This window comes from Rosa chinensis, chromosome 6 (assembly GCF_002994745.2).
Source record: "Rosa chinensis cultivar Old Blush chromosome 6, RchiOBHm-V2, whole genome shotgun sequence".
NCBI classification, from domain to species: Eukaryota; Viridiplantae; Streptophyta; class Magnoliopsida; order Rosales; family Rosaceae; genus Rosa; species Rosa chinensis.
Genome location: NC_037093.1, coordinates 69,318,507 through 69,342,047, shown reverse-complemented (window position 1 = coordinate 69,342,047; position 23,541 = coordinate 69,318,507). Strand labels below are relative to the sequence as shown.

The following is a 23,541-nucleotide window of genomic DNA, read 5'->3' as shown; positions in this document are numbered from 1 at the left end:
AGGCCTACAAAGTTGATATGCCGCTCCTCTTACCATCAGCCCTCCATTTGGCTTTAGAGTAGCCGGCACTAGTGTCATTAACCTTCTCAGCAGACCCACCGCTTATAGGCTCGAGTTAAGATGCTCCCAAAAGAACACCGCCTGCCCCTTATGCATTTCAACCCTCTTCGCAGCCTCTGGCCCCAGAAGACTTGCGTCTCCTGAAACCCTAGCACCCATTGGAGAAAAATTTACAATCTTGCCATTGTCGCCACTAGTGGCACCTCCTTCCTCACCTCACTTTCCTTCATAAATAGTTGATCACACCGCTCAACTGCATGCTCAAACAATCCACACTCACGACATAGCCCCTTAACTTTCTCGTACACAAAGGATAGGTTAACCTCTGCAGCAGCAGAAAACAAAAAACTGGTGAAAAACTCTAAAATAGGCGGCGATTATTAATCAACAGCCTGATCCTCTGTTCTTTATCCTTTCCGGTGCAAGGCAAGTTGATCTAAGCGGAGCACCTGCCCAATTGATGATCCAACCAGTAATAATGAAAGTTTGTTGCCCAAAGCAGAGGATAGTCCCTTCACTGTGATCTAGATCTCCACCGATCTGAGAGGGACTGTGTCAACCTTTGCATTCCTGTGCACCAACACTAGCATGGAATTCTTATAGAACCACAGCCTGCCATTGAGATAACGATTCCTATAAGTTTCCAAATCGAATTGGAACATAAACCGTTCAGCTTAGATGGAAGGAGTCTGAGCGCATGCGCAAGATTGTCGAGATCGTTCTAATATATCCTGCCATGTTTGGCCGCTGTGCGAGCAGCCTTCCCACCATGTAGTGGTGGTTGTCTTGCAGCGCTGCTGCTCCAGCACTTCATTAGAGAGAGCAAAACAGCAGCAAGGCTAGAGATTGAATCAACCATAAAGAGAAGGTCAAGGTTTGTCGTTGACGACAGTCACAGATAAAAAGTTTGTCCTTCTTAGCAGAAGAATTGGACCCTGGTTCATTGATCTTGACCCCTCCATTCTTTTTAGGTCAGAGATAGGATTAGGAATATCGGTATAGTCTCAAGTAATGCTAGCTATTGTTTAATCAAAGTTTAGCCAAATTAGCTATTTAAAAAAAAAAAAAAAAACTAAAGCTAAAAAGCTATTTTGGATTGCTGCTTTTAAAATACATTTGTATCAGTTTTCTCTATTTTAGTTAAATTTATATTTATGTTACTTTTTTAATAAAGAAAACATAGTTTAATAAATTATACACAACAATTTAGAAGAAATATTTTAAATTAACAAAAATAATAGAGAGCATCACCTCACTCTCCCAGTACCATTTGGTCTAGTGGCATAGTCTCCCATTCGTAAGTGGGAGGTTGTGAGTTCGACTCACAAAATGTTATTTACTTGATAAAAAAAAAAAAACTAAATAGCTAAAAGTTAAAATGGAGAGCAAAAGTCTGCTACAGTTGCTAAAAAAAACTAATTAGAAGCGCATGAATAACTCTTTAGAGAATATGCTAAAAATACTTTTTAATACAGCTAAGGAGCCAAGTTAGACAATCTGTCAAAGATGCTCCTAAACTTAAACTTTTAGATTACTTAATCAGTGGCTCAATTCCAACGTAGCTCAAGTAAGGGTGCGTCACTTTGTAATTTCTGCCTCTTTCTACAATTTTAAGAATAATTCTTAGGTTCACCCCTAGGGTGAATGAGCATATTCACCCCATTGTCGATTAACATATTTTTACTTAATAAATTTATAATCCAACGGTCTATATCTTAAATTATCCTTTAAAGATCATCTCTGTAAAAAATCAATCGAATCGGAAATCGTTTAATTATCTAATTGAATCAAACAAATGGATGGTTCTAACAACACTTACTACTACTATGATGAACCGTCCATGTACTTCATAGAAATATGTTAATCGACAATGAGGGTGAATATGTTCATTCACCCTAGGGGTGAATCTAAGAATTGTTCCCATTTTAATGGATGTTACTTTCTTTTTTTTAAAAAAAAATAGCATTTGACAAATTAGGTAACAAGAAAACCTTATAGAACGAACATCACTGAATATCAATTTATCAAGTGTTCAAAAGAATTTAAAAAAAAAAAAAAAAAACTTATCACATGCGTAAGAAATAGCTTTTACAAATAAAAAGTCGGCACAACCCATATTGGTGGCCACTTGGTATCCTTCACAAGCGTAGTAGCATGCATGCTGAAAGGAGGCAAGATTTTCTTTGTCTTAACATCATAAACACCAAAATCTGAATGACTAGGAACTGGATAATAATATCCGTCACGGTCCATATCATGGATAAAATATATGCAATTTGATTGACACTCTAGAAAATTTGAAACCGGGATAGATACTGAAGAATTATCACCCAAAAAGAGAGCAACATTACCCAAGGTGTCTCTCTCACTCCAATCACACTCGTGAAAATTAAATTCAAAAATTTTGAATCCTACTGTCACGCGTAATTCAGCTCCATAATCATAATACCTTATAACCATCAATAGTTCCTTGTCATTCAAAACCACCAGATACTTCATGCAGGGTTGTGATTTACTACTGTAATGCACAAGCTTTCTTACATTTGAGCTAGACTCGGCACTGACCTCAAACGATAAAAGATTGCTCCAATGATCTAGGGCATAAAATTTATCTCCAAAGTACAGGACTTCTTGAATTATGGTCCATTTCTTATCGATACATATCCATGTTTTGTCCCTGCGAGGCCTAATAAAAGCCATTTGACTATATTCCCCATATATGATAACAAGCACACAATCCTCTGCATTTAGTATCGGGTCTGCTGAAAGTGTCGACCTGAACGCATAATACTCACATGTTCTGGACCATTCCTTCCACATATCTCGTTCTAAAGGAGCTGGCATTGGAGGAAGCCGAATGATTGAATTTTCCTTCTTCCTACGGCCTTTTAACCTAAAGAATGGATTTACTAGAGTTACTGCATAATTCTTCTCCACAGCTATTAACCATCCTTTTGAAGACCCGCAATATCGCTTATTTGGCACACTAAATTGCATATCAACAACCCTGTTCTCCACGATATTGTATAAATTCCAAGTACGCCTTTTGTTAGTAGAAATCAAGAGCATCGGAGTTGTCATCTTAGCAAGTTTGCTTTTGTTATCCTTTGCAACAGAATACCACGACTTGCAAACAATGCTGAACCGCAAAAAGTCCGATGGTTTCACAAATCTCCCTATTACTGAATCCAAAAGGTGTCTAGGCAAGTGTTCCCAATCTGAGAAGTCAAAAGAATAAAAAGTAAATATTAAAGAGATGATGATTACCAAAGGGTGATATAGATGAACCAATTAATTGACTAGATATTAAGAAAGAAAATATAAGCTACGAAAAAAAAAAACTCAAGAGTAAAAACACATGCCGGCAACTAGACGACAAACCAGAAAATAAAATCCAAAGTACTGAAAGTAGAAAGGAAAATCTGAAACTATGACTGTTAAAATTATAAACTAAACATAGTCACCAAAACCAAATAGAGAAGATTTGAAAAGAAACTCAAATGAAACATAATAACAACTAACACCAACTTCTCCTGGGCTCGTAAGATTCTTAACGTTTATACAAGTGAGAGACTGTGAGTGAATATAACAAGATCCGCTCTATAACCGGTTTTGCATCATAAAACTCATAGAATTTTATTCATGAAAACTAAATTAGGGTATCATACTACTAACAAATTTCGATCATCATCAGATGATAAAATTTAACAACAAGAACAAATAATAAGATAAATTGGGAGAAAACATACCTGGATCCATATTTTCAGATTGATAGGGAGACTTGAGGAGAAATCCCAAGAAGAAGAAGGAAATTAAGGGTTTTTCAAGATCTAGGGTTTGCTGGTGAGCGAGTACTGCCTTCAGTCTGCAGAAGAGTTTTGCGATGGCTTTTATAGTCAGATCTGAGGGTTGGCTGGTTTTTTTCTCTATTGAGTTGTATTCGAGGTGGCGTTGTTATTTTATTCTCCCCCTATTTATAGAACTGGTTTGGGTAAGAGCATCTCCAACAGTAAAAACTATTTTTTTAGCTAAATCATTTAAAAGTTAAATTTAGGTAGTAAATTTCTAGCTTTTCCTCCAGCAGTGTTAGCTAAACTAAAAAAATTGAACGTGGAGTGTTTAGCTTTTTGTTATTTTCTCTCTTCTCCCTAGCTAAATTTAGCTAGAGATTTTAGCAAAAGCCAAATTTGACTTTCAAATAGCTATTCTGCTGGAGTGCTAAACTATCTCAAATTAGCCAAATTTATAACTTTTTATTGAAATAGCTAGTCTGTTGGAGATGCCCTAAGTCCATTCAGAAATCACTTTGTCTTTTACAATTTATCCTGGTTAAAGATCGAAATTCTAAATTCTTATCCTGGTTAAAGATGGAAATTCCCATCCTTTGAGGCTTTGAGGTTTTGACTTTACCAAATATCTTAGGAAACATTTTATTTCTTTTTCTCCATCCATTATTCCAATCTTAGATTATAAAAAACAGGGTTATTTGCTTTCTTATTTTCGTTTGAAAATAAATGTACTTGTAACCCATTTGTTTAGTTATAACGGTATGAAAAGATAAATGGTTCTAGGAACATTTCATATCTATGTATACCTAGTTAAAAACACTCTCTCGGGAGGATGAGGGCTGACCTAAGTTTTCTTGGCGGTGGGCAAAATTGTCTGGTAGAGGTGCCTTGCTTCCTCTCTTCGGCTTCTTGGTGGGCGATGACAACTTTCGATGGCGTGGTCTTTAATTGTGGGAAATGGTATTCCTTCTTCTTTGTTATGTGACGCTTTGTGGTGGCGTCAATGGTGATTTCTCGTTGGCTCGGCTGGAGCATGTTCATCGACTTGAGGAGGCGGCATGTCGGGGCTGTGGGATCTCTGGTTGCCGGAAAGAGTGTGGCTAGGCCATCCGGGTTGGGGATTGGGAGATCCTAATACTGGCGATTGGCGAGGAGGACGTCGTAGTTGGCGGTTCCTACTCTCTCTGTGTCAGATTGATTTTTCGACGTTCAAGAATTGGATGGGCCGTGGTTTTGTCGCAGTGGTGGTGGTGGGCTTGCTGGTGTGAGACGACGGCTGAGTTTGTGGGAAGTTTCCTCATCTGGCCTAGGTTGTGATGGCAGCTTTAATGCCTAGGGTAGCGGTCTGACTGAAGTAGGAGATAGTTGGGACGGAGTTGGTGGGCCAGACTTTGGTGGCGGCGGCTGTTTATGTGGTTGATTGTGCCAACGATGATTGCCAGGTGGCTGGGGTTCCCAAATCTATGGGTCCCTTAGAGCAAGTTCACCCATTGGGTTACCAGGTCACTCAATATTCACTGCTTTTTAGTGTTAATTTCCACCATTTGAATCACAGGCATAGTTTTCATGGTGACCTGGGTCACCCGGAGTCACTTTCTGGGTCACCATCGTGACCTGCAAAGTGACCTGGTGACCCAAGGCATTAAATACATTGTGCCCGTGACCCAGAGAGTGAAATTAACACTAAAAAGTAATGAATAGTGGTTGACGTGGTGACCCAACGGGTTAACTTGCTCTTAGCAATCTCAGTCTGGGTTGGTTCGATTGAGCCTGGACTTCAAGTTTTGTTAGAGTTTAGAATCTAGGGTTAGGCCATAGTCTGTTAGGGCTTACTTGTAGATTTGCATTTTGTCCTTTTTCTTTTAATTTCTTTTAGTTGGTATTGGGTTATTGACATCTCGCTGATTTCTTTCTTTTGGGAAAGGAGTCAGCGGGTTCTCAGCTTTAGATATGTCGCCAAAGATGTTTACTTCACCTATGCCCTCTTTTGATTACTTATGGGTGATGTAGAATAGTTTTTTGATGTGCTTCATTGTTCCATAAAAATGTTGAATTGTTTAGGTGATAGCTTTTTTGTCAGCCTCACTAGAGTAGGTCGTTATGTACGATTTTGCTGATCAATAAAAGAGTTGATATATTTCTTTTAAAAAAAAAATTATATCTTTCATTCATTTAATGAAGTTGCTTCGTGATAAAAAAAAAAAAAAAAAACATTAGCAACAGTATCAAATTTTATTATTAATAATTATTAAATATATTATTTATTATTGGTTAAATGAAGTCATTTATCACATCTACGAGTAAATTTTTTTTTTTTTAGAATAAGCACATCTACGAGTAATGAAGAAGTAAACGAGCTTCTATTCATACCTCCAAAATTGACATTTGGACATCTTTCTTTTTTCAAGTGATAGTTGACTTTATCAACTCATGTCAAATTACCAATAAAGACACAAAAGATAAAGAAAGAAAAAATTAAAAAAAGTCTTTTTCCTTTTAGAGGTATGAAATCAACAAAGGGTGATTCTAGTTGGACCTCCAAATTTGCTATTTGGACCTCCCATACTTAGTACACCTCTAATTTACTTTTTAGAATACTTGAAAAGCTAAGTAGACCTCCTTATTTTTACCAAAACGCCCTTGAACATATCTTTACTCTGCTTTTTATCTCTATCTTCAACCACGAGTCAAAATCACATTATATTGCTCTCTTATGAGTAAGTCTCTCCTCTACAAAAATTAATCAGAGGGTTGGTTCTCGATCTTAATATGTTGTTGGAATCTCTTTGAATTTGTTAAAAGAAATATTTCAAGAGTTTTGGGTTGGAAGAACGAGCGATAACTATATCATAATATTCAATTAATTTAGTTTAAGAAAATTCCAAATCAGATTGTTTTGAATTTATTTTTGTATTAAATGATGGCCCATGTATAGAAATTATTATTTTTACTTAATTGTTTTGGATAAATTGTTTTAGGCAATATAAGGAAATTTAAAAAAAAAAATTAATTGAATGTTACATTTGGTTGGAGGAGGTAAGAAGAGTATTTATTTATTTATTTTTTTCATTTTTCTCTCATTGTCCTTATTTGTCTTTTCATATAACTTGACAAAGTCTATTTATAATTGAAAAAAGTTGAAGGTCCAAATATCAAATTTGGAGGTCCAATTAGAATCACCCATCAACAAATGGTCATCCTCATGCCATTTTTTCCCTGGATTCAAATTTGCTCACCACCAATACTTTGATGGTGATATCACCACTCAATATAAAATTGTCATGTGTTATAAAACATAATTATAGTTAATCATGATGTTTTATTAAAAAGATAAATTTTAAGTATTAAATTAATTTTACATGACGTGGCAAGTTTTAATTGAGTGGTGATATCACCACAAAATAAAAATGGTGAGCAAATTTGAATCATTTTTTCCCTTTTGTTTTTGTTATGATCTTCATCCTTACCAAGTAGCGGAAAAATCAACAGACCATTTCCTTACTTTGCAGTTCCTCGAGTCAATTTCAGATATGCAATATTCTCTAACCAAAACACCAACAGACCACTTTCGCTTAAAATCATACTCATCCATTGGAGCGTACTGTTTGAGCAAATATATGAAATGAGGGAATCTTAGGAAGTTGAAGAAATGAACTGCTTTTGGCCTCTAAAGATGCATATGCCTACAAAATACAACAATAAGCAGGGGAATAGAGGGGGGTAGAAAGAGAGAGCTATCAATTTTTTTTTTTTTTTGTTCAGCTTAGTTATATCAAGAGTAAAATAATATTTTGAAATGTTCAAAAATTGATGGAGGTCTAACTATCGATTTGGAGGTATATGAATAGAACACTCTAAAAAATGTTTTTATTGATATTATTGGATGATGGGTAGGGAAAATTAGGGAGGTGTAGATAGCATATTGGTTGTTTGTAAAAGTAAGTTGGAGGTCTATTAAGTGAGGAGGTCTAAATACCAATTTTGGAGGTATGAATAGAAGCTCCCAACGATTATTATTCTAAAAAAAAAAAAAAAGTAACCGATTACTACATGTCATGCATTCCCTATTTCTATGGATAATATATATTCTAGAGACCCTTTTAATAAGGAAGAGAGAGAATCGGTAGGAGACTTTGGAGTTCAAAATTAAGAAAGATCCTTATATTTTTAGGTAAAAATAATATTTAGAAAATTATGAAGATATCTTTATAATTAAAATGGGACCTAGCACAGCTCTGCTAGGTTTGGGAGAGCGTCGGCGTCTCTGCACCTTCCTCCATCCTCGATGGAGCACTGTCCCACCATCCTCATAGATGTTGGGTAAACCTAAGTCGGCTTCTGCCGTGTTTTCTTCTTCGAGTTCTTCCTCTATATCATGCACCGATGGCTTTAGATCATGGTTGGGATCGCAACTAGTGCCTTTTCCTTTGGGTTCTGATTCATCCATTGCTGCTAAGGGTACCTGGTTTGCGCGTTGCATCGTTTCTCCCTTTGATGGGGATGGTGTAAATGGCGTGGTCGTAGGTTGCGGCCTTTTTGCTCTGCATGTGTTTCCGATCAGTGATGGTCGGGATAACGATATGAAGGTTGATCTGGTCTTGGATTGGCATCAGACCTTTGGTCCTCAGTTTGGGTGGCCTGGAGGAGGTTGGATTCGTGGGGCAGATTGGTCGCCGGCGTCCAGGGGTGTTTGGTTGTCAGATGATGACGGTGGAAATTGGTCGTGGTCTTCCACTCGGGACGGCGACAATGTTCGTGAGTGCAGGGACATGTTTTAGGTTGCATCGTCTGGTTTTGGAGGCTGGAGCGGTGACTCTAGTTCCGGAGGCAGGTTTAGTGTTGATCACGGCGTTCGAGGTGACTGCGGCGGTGATCAAGATGGAGGCGGCGGCGGAGGCTTTCAAGTTGGCAGTAACTCTTCAAGGGCTTGTGTTGAATGGTTGTCTTGGGCCTAGGTCTGGCCTTAGTTGGGAGTCCCTATTTGGGTTTCTCATCTTTGGGCTGGTGGGCCTGCTGGGCATGCATTATTTTGGAGGGGATGGAAGTTGACTTGTCTTTTTCCACTCCTAGTTTTTAATTTTTTATCAGGTCTCAAAGATCAAGTTCTCTGAGAATCATTTTACTTATTATAGCTTCGGAGGATTTTAATTTTTGTTTGGAATAATGGTGCGTGGACTTTCGAAAAGGTAGGTGTACTTCCTGGGTCTAATTCTTGTTTTAGAATAGGTTTTAGGGTTCCCTAAGGAACGATTCTTTCTGTCGACCCCATATGGGTGTTTTGTTTTTGTACTGCTTGCTGAATATATATAATAGGCTGACCTCTTCTCTTAAAAAAAAAATATTTAGAAAATTTGTTCGAGATCGATGTTTTAACACACTTGAATAGACAAGATGTAGAACGTGTATAACATTATTTAGCAGTCAAACAGTAGATAGAGAGCTTTTAGCTATCTATCTAAAAAGCAGAGCCTTAAGTTTTGAGCAAAGCGCGGCGGCGGAACTATTTTCGATTGTTGTCTTTCTGGCTCCGGTGAGGCTGGTCGTGAGTCGTGTTTACACTGGGTATAGAGTTCAGCATTGATTGGTGGCGTAGAAGGTCAGACTGATTCCGAGTTTTCTTAGTGTGATAGACATTCTGTGGCGGGTTGGAAGATAACAGATTGTCATTGGGTTAGATATTTGCTTGGGTTGATTTTGCTAGTGCTGCTCTGATCGCTGGTGTGCCGATCCCATTGTTGATTTTGGCCGGATATTGATGAACTGATGTCGTGCTGGAAGGGCCGGCCACAGAAAATTTTGCAGGCGATGGCGATGAAGTGGCAAAAGCGGACTAGGGCCTCTGCTCAGTTTCCTCAGTTTAGGCTTAGGCCTTTGGGCCTGGACTCAAATTTGGGTTGCTAGGAAGTGACATTATGTTGGTACCACAATTGCTTGATTGGCTAATGGGAGGCTAGAAGATGTTTTTGCCCTAGAACACACGGAGTTGTTTTTTGTACTATAAATTCGCTGCTATAGCGAGCTCAAAACAAATTTGTAATGAGTTTACATTTACTTGATAGAGTTCGATATTCTTGTCCGTTTTCTATTCAAGTACATGGTAGACCCTTGCTTTTAATGCCAAAAGTCCGGCGGTAGCCGATCTCTTGTTTAACGCAGGTCCGATGGGCGGACCACTACTCTGAGGATTTGATGGCCTCCGCTAGCTGTCACACGAGAGACAGGGCGTCAGAGGGAAACCGCGCTGGGCGGTCTTCACTTCTCTGATGCCTAAGTCAGTCAATGCATATAGGCAGCATAACAATAAATGAGTAGTAAATGCGTAATTAATGAGGAGAGAGGAGATGACCTTTTATAAGTGAGGAGAAGACTGATCTTCTTCTTGTTTTCGATGTGGGACTGATGTGCTTTGATTCCCAGCGTCCTGAGCTTCTGATGCTATCTTGGCGCGGCGCGTGGCGGCGCGTCAGCAGTGACCTGGGGGCGATCCGGGGCTCAGGCGGGCTCATGCGGTAGCCCGCCTGGCCGTGCTTTGGTATGTCACTCCTTTGGTGGGAGTTGGTACCTCTGGCGGTGCAATGAGCGTGGCTCATTATAGCTAATTATGCTTGCAAACGTACATGTAGGTACACTTGCAAATGGCTATTTTCTATTCAAATACATGGTAAACCTTTGCAAATGGCTATTACATATAATAAAATCAATATTCTTTAAAAAAAAAAAAACACACACACACACACACATACACTTTGAAATAAACATAAACCTCATACCAAAATCAAGCCTTATTATTACAAGAGTTCAACCTAAGAGGACTCTAATACATGTTTTCGTCCTCGTTTACTAATACAAAATAAAAGGGGGACCCCACATCAAAATCATGAACATTTAAATTACCTAAGAGGATTAGGTATTAGATAAGGGCCGTGACCACTTATCCAATTTTAGTCTAAAAATTGTTCACTTACTCCACTAAGAGTTTTTTACTCCCATTTACCCAATCTAACATCTATTGACAATATTGCCCTCATTTTAATTAACAACTACTCCCCTCATACTCTTTCTCTCTCTTTCTCTCTCTCTCTCGACTTCCCTCAGCCTCTCTCTCCTCCCAGACTCTATGTGTGTGTGTATTGTTCAACCACGGCTCTGAGATCCCCACCTTCGGCAGCCAGCCTTAGAAACTCCACCTCATACTCCTTCACCAACCTCCTCTGCTCCAAATTGCACACGGCGGCGATGAGCGTCTCCAGCTGGGAAAACCTCAGAAACTCATACCTGAAAATCAACCACGGCGTACTCGCTGGGTACCGAGACTCATACCAGCACATCCAGGGGCTCGGGTCTCCGCACAAGCGAGTGGCCACGATCTTGACTCGGTCGGCGGCGGGGATGTCGAAGTAGGGTAAGTAGTGCTCGATGGCGGTGGGCCAGTCGACGGCGTTCTCGTTGCCGGCGCGGCAGTGGAAGATGGGGAGATTCTCGAGGGCAATAAGCTTGTGGAGATGAGACTGAGGTCTGGAGCTCGGTTTGCTTGGTGAAGATGGAGAGTGTGGAGATCTGAAGCTCATGGATCTGTGATCAATTTTTATTTTTATTTGGCAAAATTGGGGCAGAATGCCCAGAAGGAAAGAAAAAGGAAAATAGAAAAAAAATTTATGGAGCAATAATATGATTTTTGGGGGGCAATAATATGATTATTGGAGGGGCAATAATATGAGTATGGGGGGCAATAATATGATTATTGGGGGACAATAATATGATTACAGGGTATTATTAGGGGGCAATAAAATCAGACGACGGAATCCGGTCACCGGTCACCGGAGTCCGCAGCTAGCCACTGGTCACGGGAGTCCGGCAAGGCCTGCAATGACTTCTCTCTCTAAGTGACAAAGATGCAGAGGGCAAAATTGTCCCAAAAATAAATAAAAAGGAATAAAAAAAAATACATAATTGGGTATTAGGGAAATGATCTCTTAGAGTGTTTGGGTAAGTGGGATTAATTAACCCCAAAATTGGGTAAATGATCATTTCCCCTATTAGATATACCCAAGAGTTCCAATTACTAGGGGGAGCAGGTATTACAATTTGATTTACCAACAAGTAGGCTACCAAGTATTACAAGCAGGTATTACAAGTAGCCAAAATGTTTTCTTTATTTTTATTTTCTTATTTTTTTTCCTTTCATTTTTCAATTTATTCTTGGTAATACCTGAAGAAGAACACTTTATGGGATACAAAATTTATAGGGGAGTGAGAGCATCTTTAGCAATGCTAGCCATTTTTGAGTCAAATTTTAGCCAAAGTAGCTAAAAAATCATTTTGGCTAGCCACTTTATAAATACGTCTGCATTAGTACTCACTACTTTAGCTAGTTTTGAATTTATATTATTTTTTAAATGAAGATTAAATAGTTTAAATGTATTTATAAATTACATTAAGTAACTCGAAATGAATGTTTTAAATTATAGAGAGCCTCATCTCGTTTTCTATATTTAGGAGCGAGATAACTAAAAGTTATAATGGAGAGCCATTTAGGAGTCGAGTAGTGCTAGAGACACCAAAATATTATACTAAATTCTTATCCCAACCTCATCCGTAGTAATTTTCAACATGTAATTATGTCAATTAATTTTTATTTTATAGTTTCCACCATGTATGTAATTAACTGATATTATATTTTTTAAGAAAAAAATGAGAAAAATAATGTTTCCTTGTAATCCCAAAAATTGATCTTCAAACACCAGGAATATTCTCATATACCACCATCCTCATCTCTTTGGCGCAAAATCTGGCACCCAAGAAATGAAAACTCATCTCTGATTTGAATAAAAAAAATGAACGTGTTGCGTATGAAAATCCAAAAATAAGAAGATGATTATGAATATAGGAACTACAAGGCATAAATTGGCTTTGCAAATCATAATCACAAGGGATTGTGATGAAAAACTGTGAGTTAGCTCTTATTAAGAGATTAAGATTATCTTTGCACTGTGATAATCTTATTTTTGTCAGTGCTTTTCATCATCCCAAAGAACATATCTTTGTCAGCAAATACAACTTATTTAGCCAACTTTTATCTTTGTCAGTGCCAGAAGTTAATTTAGCCAACTTGTTTTGAATCCATTGGATTGGTTCCAGAAATTAAAAGAGAGAACAAACAATTTACTTTTTTTTTTTTTTTAAAACAATAGAACAAAGAATTTACTGGGTGGTGGATAGGTGGTTGCGATATATGGAGGACAAGTATTGGATTTTTTAGGGTTTATCAAGACATGAGTTTGCGCGCTTTGTTTGATTGATTAACTTTACCGTATTTTTCTTTTTATGTTTTCTAATATCTTAGAGATGAATAAACTAATTTAAATATATATTCTAAATAAAAAAATAAAATATGAGATGTGGTCAATGCCATGTCATTTGGGATGGTTTTTTTGTATAGAATTTTGGGATCCAAAGCATTTTCCTTAGGAGTCTGGTGCAGCTGCTAAAATATCTAAAACGCTAAACATGCTCTCCAAAATAGCTAAGGAGCCAAAATAGAGAGTTTGCTAAAGATGCTCTGAAATCCACACTCCCACTTTTCTTGTTTGGCCAAAATTCTTATAAAAATATAAAATTTAAGTTAGTAAAGAAAATTTTTTTAAGTTATCAACAAAAGAAGCATGAAGTGTGGATTTCACTCCTCAATTTATATTAGTTTGGAAAAATTTAAGTTTACTACCTTGATGTTTGACCTCGACATCATGTTAGTCCCTCCTCTTTCAATTTATCAGCAACACCCCCGTGCTCTCAATTTCCGTTAACTGTGCCCAAATTTTTTTCAGGCATCCAAATTGGACGTTAAGTGCTGAGCTGGCACTGACAAACTGCTGCCTAAGTGCTAAATTCGACATTTCGCATAATTTTTCTCCCAAAACTTGTAACAGCAAAAAAAAAAAGTACCCAAAACTCGTAACAGCTGAAATTCGAGGCTCAATTGTTGGGATTCCAGTTGGATCAATGTTGGGATTCCATGCTCAAAATTCCTAGTGAGGATGGAGGGGAAGGGCGCTGCGACTGCAAAGGGGACCAGTGTCGGGATTGAAACGGGGCGGCCATGGTGCACTGGATCGATCTGTATTGTTTTTCAAATGGATCGGTGTCAGGTTTGGATCGGTATCAGGGCTAAGGCTCCATTGAGCAGCAAGCCGCACGGGCGAAGGGAAGATTGGATCGGAGATCCTTCTACCATGGAGTGATCAATCCAATTTGTGTCGATCGGTGGTGCCAAACTCCTACCAGATCTGGTATATGGCCAACGGGGGTCGTCATCTTAGGTCTAACGAGCGGAAAGGCATTAACGGCGGGGCTGCGATGGCGGTGAAGGCTAGATGGGTGTATGTAGGTATGTTGCTCTTTCTCTCTTTCTTAATTCAATTTTGAGCTTTCTGGTTATGGGTTTTGGGATTTTGAGGATTGGATTGGACTCCAATATTGGCAAATTTTTGTTTCAAGAATTTTGTTGTTTGATTTTCTCATCTTCATATGAATGCAGCATTTTGTTTTGGTTTGTGTTTTGGGATTGAAAGCTGTTGGAAGAAGTTGCTTGAGTTTAGGACTGTTGGAATAAAGACCTATTCTTCAGGGTTTGTTAGAGTTGTTTTAGCTTTTTGAATTATTCGTGTTATCCGAACCACTAAGTGGAGTATGTGCTATGTGGGCTGCGATTTCTCATTCTTGTTAGATGTAAGGCTTTATAAAGCCAAGAGCTGTTTCAATAAATGGGAGATCATTCACACCAATTGTTTGTGTTCTTGAATTATCCTTGATACCTTATAATTGGTATCAGAGCCCCCACTGGGCTTGTAGAAAAGAAAGCAGCAGTCTTTGAGTGATCAAACACTGAGAGAATGAGTGAAGACAAGACTTTGACGAAGATCCCTCACTTCGATGGTCATTATGACCGCTGGAGTGAACTGATGGAGAATTTGGTTAGGGCAAAGGGTCTTTGGAGCTTGGTGGAGAATGGCTTTGAAGAGCCAAGAGCAGGGACGATGCTGACTGAGGCGCAGCAGACACAACTTGAAGATGCCAGAACAAAGGATCACCAAGTCAAGCATTATCTCTTCCAGGCACTTGATCAAACTGTATTCAAACAAATCTTGGACCGTCGCACAGCCAAGATTGTTTGGGACTCGATGAAGCGGAAGTTTGGAGGAAATATCAGGGTAAAGAGATCTCTTCTTAACTCACTAAGAAGAGAGTTTGAGGTTCTAGCGATGAAGAAGGATGAAACCATCACTGAATATTTTGCAAGAGTGATGACGGTCACCAACAAGATGAGGAACAATGGAGAAGATATGCCTGACTCAAAGATTGTTGAGAAGATCCTACGAACCCTAACTGAGAGGTTCACATATGTTATAGTGTCCATCGAAGAATCAAAGGATACTGACAACATGTCCATCGATGAATTGCAGAGTTCGTCGGTGGTGCATGAACAGAAGTTTCGAAGGGTGAGCAATGAGGATGAGGACCAAGTTTTGAAGGTAAAGGACTAGACTGGAACAAGAGGCAGAGGAAGAACACCTCCCAGAGGCAGGGGACAAGGAAGAGGAAGAACAACTTTCAACAAAGCAACTGTTGAATGTTATAAGTGTCACAACTTAGGACATTTTCAATATGAATGTCCAAAGTGGAACAAGGAGGCCAATTATGCAGAGTTAGAAGAGGAAGATGAGCTGTTGTTGATGGCATATGTGGAGCTACATGAAGCAAAGAGAAGTGATGTGTGGGAATCAAGGTATGTTTACAAGTTTGGATACAACATTTTCACATACTGTCAAGCTTGGAAACAATACTAGAATGAAGGTTATTGGAAAGGGAGTTGTGAAGTTGGTTTTGAAAGGAATTAGCTATGTCATTGGTGATGTGTATTGTGTACCTGAGCTCAAGAACAACCTCTTGAGCGTGGGGCAACTTCAGGAAAAGGGATTGGCAATGTTGTTTAAGGATGGTGTGTGCAGTGTTTATCATCCATAGAGAGGAAAAATGGCGGAGTCCATCATGAGTGCAAACAGAATGTTTGTTTTGCTAGCTGAACACCTGTCAAGGCAGAGGAAGAAAGGTGTCTCCAAATTAGCACTACGAACCAGTCAAAGCTCTGGCACCATCGTTATGGCCATCTTAGCTACAAAGGTCTGCGTACCTTGCAATACAAGAAAATGGTGGTTGGATTGCCACAAATTGTAGCTTCAAGTGTCACTTGCGAGGCATGTATGAAGGGCAAGCAGCATCAGACTCCAATTCCCAAAAAGAGTCAATGGAGAGCAACTGAGAGACTGAAACTAGTTCATGCAAATATTTGCGGCCCTATCACACCAGCTTCAAACAGCCAGAAGAGGTACTTATTGTGTTTTATAGATGACTTTTCTAGAAAGGCATGGATTTACTTTCTATTAGAGAAGTCAGAAACATTCTACCACTTTAAGCGTTTCAAGATACTTGTGGAAAAAGAAATTGGAATGCCTATTAAGTGCTTGAGGACAGATAGAGGAGGAGAGTTTAACTTTGCAGAGTTCAATGATTTCTGTAAGCAACATGGGGTGAAGAGTCAATTGACCACAGCGTACACTCCACAACAAAATAGAGTGGCTGAGTGCAAGAATCGTACTGTGATGAACTTGGTGAGAGCTATGTTGTCAGAGAAGAAAGTACCTATGTTTTTCTGGCCAGAGGTAGTTCGGTGGACAATTCATGTTTTGAATTGATCACCTACCTTAGCTGTGAAGGACATGACCCCAAAGGAGGCATGGAGCGGAGAGAAGCCATCAGTGGAGTATTTTCGAGTGTTTGGATGTGTGGGACATGTTCACATTCCAAATGCTAGGAGAACCAAGCTTGAAGATAAAAGTGTGAGCTGCGTACTACTTGGGGTTAGTGATGAATCCAAAGGGTACAAAATGTTTGATCCAATTGCCAAAAAGATTATTGTAAGTTGTGATGTGGTCTTTGAAGAAGATCGTGTGTGGGATTGGGATGCTAGCTATGAAGAAGAGCAGTTGATGGAACTAGAATGGGGAGACAACATTGAAAGGAATGCAGATGAAGAAGAAGAAGCAATAGGGAACACAGATGAAGAAGAAGAAGCAGTGGAAGTTATGGATGGAACTGAGAATGATTCACCAGCTGCTGAAGAGGATGTGATAGCAAGGGAGGGCATAAATCGACGTCCTCCTGTGTGGACGCCAGACTACACTTCCGGTGAAGGTTTGTGAGAAGAAGATGAAGAAAACATGGCACTTATGATGTCATCAGATCCTACAAGCTTTGAGGAAGCTGTCAAGAGCTCGAAATGGAGGCTGGCTATGGATGAAGAAATCAAGTCCATCGAAAGAAATCAGACCTGGCACTTAGTGGAAGTACCTACTGGAGCTAAGAAAATAGGAGTGAAATGGATTTACAAAACCAAGCTAAATGAGCTTGGTGAAGTCAACAAATACAAAGCAAGACTGGTTGTGAAGGGCTACTCTCAGCAGCATGGAATTGATTATACAGAAGTGTATGCACCTGTGGCTAGAATGGATACAGTAAGGATGATCATAGCTTTTGCAGCTCAAAGAGGCTGGAAACTCTATCAATTAGATGTCAAGTCTGAGTTCTTACATAGGGAGTTGAAGGAAGATGTTTTTGTAGAACAGCCGAAGGGTTATGAGAAGAAAGGAAGTGAGCAGATGGTGTACAAGCTGCAAAAGGCTCTTTACGGACTAAAACAAGCACCTAGGGCTTGGTTTAGTGGAATAGAGTCCTATTTCATCAAGGAGGGTTTCGAGAGCAGTCCCAGTGAGCAGACACTCTTTGTCAAAAGGAAGGGAGGTAAAATTCTCATTGTGAGCATTTATGTTGATGATCTTTTGTTCACTAGTGATGATGAAGAGATGTTGTGTCTGTTCAAGTGTTCTATGAAAAAGGAGTTTGACATGACAGACTTAGGTAAGATGAGATTCTTTCTTGGAATTGAGGTGCTACAAAGGTCTGATGGTGTATTTATATGCCAAAGGAAGTATGCAGCTGAGGTCTTGAGTAGATTTGGGGTCGAGGGTTACAATTCTGTTTGTAATCCTATTGTTCCAGGGCATAAGATTGGTAGAGATGAAGATGGCATCAAGGTGGATGCAACTCAGTTTAAGCAGATGGTGGGAAGTCTGATGTACCTCACAGCTACTCGACCTAACCTCATGTCCATTGTAAGTCTCATTAGCCGTTTCATGGCAAGTCCTACACAGCTACATTTTGCAGCAGCAAAGAGGGTCTTGAGGTATTCAAAAGGGAATGTGAACTATGGCGTGTTTTACAAAAAGGGAGGAGCTAGTGATTTGGTGGGTTTTACTGATAGTGATTATGCTGGGGATATGGAGGATAGCAAGAGCACTTCAGGCTATGTGTTCATGATGTGTGGAGGAGCAGTAGCTTGGTCATCAAGAAAGCAACCCATAGTCACTTTGTCAACCACGGAGGATGAATTTGTCGCAGCTGCTGCATGTGCCTGCTAGGCTATTTGGATGAGAAGGGTACTGAAAGAGATCGGTTATTTGCTGGCAGAAGGTACTGTGTTAATGTGTGATAACGCTTCAACTATAAAGCTGTCCAAAAATCCAGTTTTACATGGCCGTTCCAAGCATATAAGGGTAAGATTTCATTTTCTTAGGGATCTTACTAAAGATGGAATTGTTGAGTTATTATTTTGTGGCACTCGAGACTAGCTTGCAGACCTGATGACTAAGCCTCTCAAGTTGGAAGCTTTTCAGAGACTTCGTGAGGAACTGGGCGTGGTTGTTGTTCCAGATTTGAACTAATTGCTTGTCAAAGGAAATGAGTTCAAGGGAGGGATTGTTGGAAGAAGTTGCTTGAGTTTAGGACTGTTGGAATAAAGACCTATTCTTCAGGGTTTGTTAGAGTTTTTTAGCTTTTTGAATTATTCGTGTTATCCGAACCACTAAGTGGAGTATGTGCTATGTGGGCTGCGATTTCTCATTCTTGTTAGATGTAAGGCTTTATAAAGCCAAGAGCTGTTTCAATAAATGGGAGATCATTCACACCAATTGTTTGTGTTCTTGAATTATCCTTGATACCTTACAAAAGCAACAATCTTGAGTAGAATTTGGTTTGGGGTTTGGTTGAAATTCACAAGCTGTTTCTGGTTTTGAAAACAAAAAAAGTTGAAAGTCGGGTTCTGATGCAGGCAACCTAGACAAGCTGAAATTCACCGATCTCATAAGTGCCATGAAGTCACTGAAATTGCCTCTTCTTGCTGTGCGACTCTAGCTTGACACTGACAACCACCGTCTTGCCTCGTCGGGCTTCTTTTTCGGTCATCTGGGTGTTCAATCCAGCTTCGTCTTTGTGAAGAAAGTCGGTTACTTTGGCCCTCTAGGATGCATAGAAGGACGAAAGTGAAAGGGGTTTTATAGAAATAGGGGAAATGGGTAGTGGAATCTGGGTCTGGTTGGGCGGTTGAGGATCATGGTGAAGGTAATGGTTAAAAAAAAAAATAATAATAAATAAATCTGGAAACTGATTTGGGTGGAGGGTTTTATGCTTTTTATTCAACTTGTTATTGTTACCTTGTCTCTGTGGAGAGTTAAAGAGTAGGAGTGAGGATCTTTGCTATGGCTTCTGCTCTAAATAGATTGTTGCTCTATTCGGATTTCAGAGAGAGTGTAAGTGAGATTGGGTTTAGAAAAAAATTAGGTTAATCGAAGTTATCAAGGGGGAGACGTCTGATGGGAACCCATTAGGGTCATAATAGGAATTTTGTTCTTCATGTGAGCCCACTCAATCAGTTGGTAGCTGCCAGCTTAGCACTTAATGTCCAATTTGGATGCCTGAGAAAATTTTGGGCACGGTTGATGGAAATTGAGAGCACCGGGGTGTTGCTAATGAAATTGAAAGAGGAGGGACTAACATGATGTTGAGGTCAAACATCAGGATAGTAAACTGTAATTTTTCCTATTAGTTTTCTTTGGCTTAGATTCAACAAAATTTCCTCTATAACAATTTCTATTAAATATTGTTTGTGACAAGAGAACTTTTCATTGGTGTGACTCAAAACAAAATGTGTCAAAATCAACTTCTACTTTATTTAATTCCGTATTCGGTTCTTACAACTCGTTTAGAGCTATGAGCCCTGTTTAAATTCCTGAAAATTTAAATCTAGGCAACCTAGACTGCTAGCAAAAGAATTGAGAAATTCAAAACCTACTTTCAATCAATTATCGACGTAGTTCGACTCTTTTTTTTTCCCCTTTTTTTGGGCAAGAATTCGTAACCTCACTTGGAAATCCCAAAGCCCCAAGGTCCTATGACTCCCATGAGTCCCATCTATAATACAAGTTATCCCAGACGCTCAGCCGAGCCATCAACAATAAAGTTCAAGAAAATGCGTCACTTCTCCAATTTTGGTCTACGTCTAGCTTTTGAGATTAACACTCCCAAAAAGAGTCCAATAAGCACAATGGGTTAGCTTCTTCTTTTCTCTGGAACTCTTCCATGTATAGCTTATGAAAAACTTCATGGAATTCAGTCACTTACCAAGTTCACTCTTTGTTTATCTAATGCTTCAGTTTGGCTATTTCATCATACAGGTTTAATACACCGCTTGCAAGAACATCCGACTCCAATGTAGCAGTCTTCACCCTGTAGAGTTCAGCAATGAGATGCAAAATGAACCTTGTCCCGTTTTTCTAGTCTTCTTCCTTCTCTTCAACAGTTTTTCTGGCCGATCCTCCCCATTATGCTATCCGAAATTCTAATCCCTTCTGCTCTTATTCTTCCTTGTACAACCAAGTGTAATAAGGTAGTCTTTCACCTCTGTTTTCAACACTGCTTTGAGTAACTTCAAGAAGAGCGTGCTTGATCTCAGTTCCTTGCAGGCCTCCTATTGTAGCATCCCTAAACGAAATGATTAGGTTGTGTACATTAAACTTCTTGCCGTGCAGATTGTGTTTATATAGAATTGTTGCTGTGCAATATGGTGGTTGGTTACCTGTTTCATGCTGAGATAAATGAACCATAATATTTTGGGTGTCAAGAATACGAATCAACAGCGAGAGATGCATTAACAAATGATCGATTGCACAATTTACTTCACAGTTGAGTGACATATCACTTTCATTTCAAAAAAATCCGCAAGCTGCATGGACAACCGCACAATGAGCTTCTGGCCCATAGAAACACAAAGGGGTCTAGGAAATGAGAAGATTGAGAACAAACATCTAGAGCTATACAACCATTGTCAAACTATGTGTGTGCATGATGCCCCAAGAGAAGATATCCTCTATTTTATATACTTTTTACCCATAACCAAACATGTAAAAGCAAAACACTTCGACATTTTTTGTCTCCACAAAGTCAAACAGGAGATGATAGGAGCTAAGATTTGGGTGAACCACTGGCTTCACCTGCTACATTCTTCAGTTTCCATGCAGAATTTGGTGACAACCCAGATTCAGAAACATCTCCAATGTCCAAAGTGTCTGGAAGACTTTCAGAAGACTCGACTGTGTAGAACTGTAATAAGAGTTGAACTCATTGTTATATCAACTGGCAAATGTAAATATTAAAGTATTCTTGAAGAATTATACTGAAGGTGAATAATACGCATCAACTGAAATGATAAGACTTTATTCCTGAGCTATGTTAATAACCATAAGAACAAAAAGTTGTGCATTCTAGCCATCCAACACCATCCCCCTCTTGTAGTTTATCAAGACAGTATATGCTCAAGACACACAGTTTAACTACCTCTCCACTATAACTGTGGAAAAGTTACTTAAATAAGTAAATCATAAGCAATCTAACACTAATGAATATAATTTCCATCATATCAAAGAAATGTGGTGTATGTGGACATAAAAGTATTACTACTATAAGCCAATCGCACAACAAAAACCCAGTCAAATATATATGCAATAGAAAAATGCCAAAGGAAAGGGAGAGCCTGCCTTGATTTTTTATGAAATTTGACACACGTGACACCACCTGTACAGTTCATGCTTCAAATAGACTCCAGTTTTGACCTTTTATATATGACACCTTATGATAATAAAGCATGAATTGCTATAAATAAACAAGGATACCTAAATGATTCCATTGTTTCCACATTGCAAGCAGCCCTTAAGTATTAACGACATAACAGTAGATGAACAATTGGTGGAGGATAATGTACATTCTCCTACAATATGAAATCTAAAAACTCCCCAATGGAAAATGAAAGATACCTCAAGTTGGTTCAGCATGTCAATGGTAGCTTCCAGGTCCCCCTTGTTCGCCAAGTAAACATCAGCAAGAGACTGATCAGATATACCAGGAAATGCCATCTGAAGATATTCCAAATCCATATCAAATTCCTCATTTGCTGTCACTTCATTCACATTCTGTGACGATGAACCATAAGAACCATGGGCAGGGTAGTTGTTTAGAGCAAACGCCTTTGGACTGAGAAGTGCAGCAGTAGCAGGGGAATCAGATCCAAGATAAGCTTTGCTATGGTTTTGATTGTGGGTCATATTCTGAGGGGCCCCAAACCAGAGTGGATCATTGGTGCGGCTAGATTCTTTGGATGTCACAAAAGTTCTATCATCTGCCTCCCTTTTGGAGAGGGGAATGTATGCTGCTGCATATGGATTCAAAGAAGATACTCCCGGCTTCATGGCCTTAGTTCATAAAACTTGACTGCTACTGGGAAAAGAAAAAAAAAAATGTAAACCAGCTATTAGAAAACAAGATCCAATAATATTCACGGAAGAATGAAGACATATGGAACATTTTAAAAAGAGATAATCCAGTGTTGCTTCTTACTTCACTTGGAAGTTACTCAAAAGAGTAAGCTGCATGGTGCAGGTGTGATAGACATAGCTTAATATCCTTAATCTTTCATGGTGAAAAGAAAAAAAGAAGACTGATCTCTATACATGCAAATTACTAATCCTCTGAAAACTACTAAACAAAGTAAATTATAAATTCCTGGAATCCCAAAGGGTAAAAATTGAGCAAGTGCTTGTTAATGAAACAACAAATCCTAGCTCTTACATACATAAGAAGAAGATCAAACACATACAAGACCAGATCACCGAATTCAAATCCATTTTCTTCAAGAAACGAATCTCAAATTAATAACATCCGGATCAAGATTAAGTCTAAACAAAATCCGTACAGCAAAATCCAGTACAACAAAACCTGAAATTCCGTCACCTACAGCTCTACACAAACACATGTATGTATGTATGTATATATATATATATATATATTCATCGAGAAATTGCAAACCGGGAAGAAGAAAAAAAAGTAATGAATTTGATAGGAAAAAGAAAGTAAACCCTAACGGATCATGAGGATTGGAAAGCAAAAGACGATCAAGAAAAAGAAAACGCTTAAAGGAAAGGAAAGGAAAGGAAGGAAGCTCACCGATGTTGAATTCGAAACCCTAAGGTAGGTTTGGAGATCGCGATCCCCTGATTTCCTTCTACAGTTGTACTTGGGAGCGGGGCGGGGCGGGAGGCAGTGATCAGGATTCTCCGAGACTTACTTGCCCAATCAATCCCTTGCTTCCTTTGCTTTGCTTCATGACGCGGACCTCATCTTTGACCCAAACGCCCCTGCATTACGTGCCTCTATTTTAGTGGTCATAACACTTTTTTTTTTTTTCTTTCTTTTT

The 23,541-nt window shown here is 39.0% G+C and overlaps 2 protein-coding genes across 4 annotated transcripts; both read right to left on the bottom strand.

Moving 5' to 3' along the window:
- Positions 1 to 2,082: 2,082 nt before the first annotated feature.
- Positions 2,083 to 3,990, bottom strand: LOC112173620 (F-box protein At2g26160). The gene is made up of 2 exons (XM_024311307.2): positions 3,810 to 3,990; positions 2,083 to 3,278 (listed from the first exon to the last, which is right to left on the bottom strand). Exons 1-2 carry the CDS (start codon positions 3,817 to 3,819, stop codon positions 2,149 to 2,151), a joined length of 1,140 nt encoding a protein of 379 aa, XP_024167075.1. The 5' UTR covers positions 3,820 to 3,990; the 3' UTR covers positions 2,083 to 2,148.
- Positions 3,991 to 20,919: 16,929 nt separating this feature from the next.
- Positions 20,920 to 23,475, bottom strand: LOC112172530 (polyadenylate-binding protein-interacting protein 5). Of its 3 annotated transcripts, none has more exons than XM_024309917.2 (3): positions 23,292 to 23,475; positions 22,106 to 22,562; positions 20,920 to 21,395 (listed from the first exon to the last, which is right to left on the bottom strand). In XM_024309917.2, exons 2-3 carry the CDS (start codon positions 22,535 to 22,537, stop codon positions 21,258 to 21,260), a joined length of 570 nt encoding a protein of 189 aa, XP_024165685.1. In that variant the 5' UTR covers positions 22,538 to 22,562; positions 23,292 to 23,475; the 3' UTR covers positions 20,920 to 21,257. The 3 variants fall into 3 exon arrangements, with proteins under 3 accessions (XP_024165685.1, XP_024165687.1, XP_024165684.1); XM_024309919.2 differs by having other exon boundaries at positions 22,106 to 22,559; XM_024309916.2 differs by having other exon boundaries at positions 22,106 to 22,565; positions 23,292 to 23,473.
- Between the last annotated feature and the right edge of the window lie 66 nt (positions 23,476 to 23,541).

Bases quoted from the DNA above. Each gene is read 5' to 3' on its own strand.
- LOC112172530 (XM_024309917.2), bottom strand. From the start codon at position 22,537: ATGAAGCCGGGAGTATCTTCTTTGAATCCATATGCAGCAGCATACATT. The intron at 21,396-22,105 runs GTATCTTTCATT...CTCTTATTACAG, and splicing joins ACATGCTGAACCAACTTGAG to TTCTACACAGTCGAGTCTTC.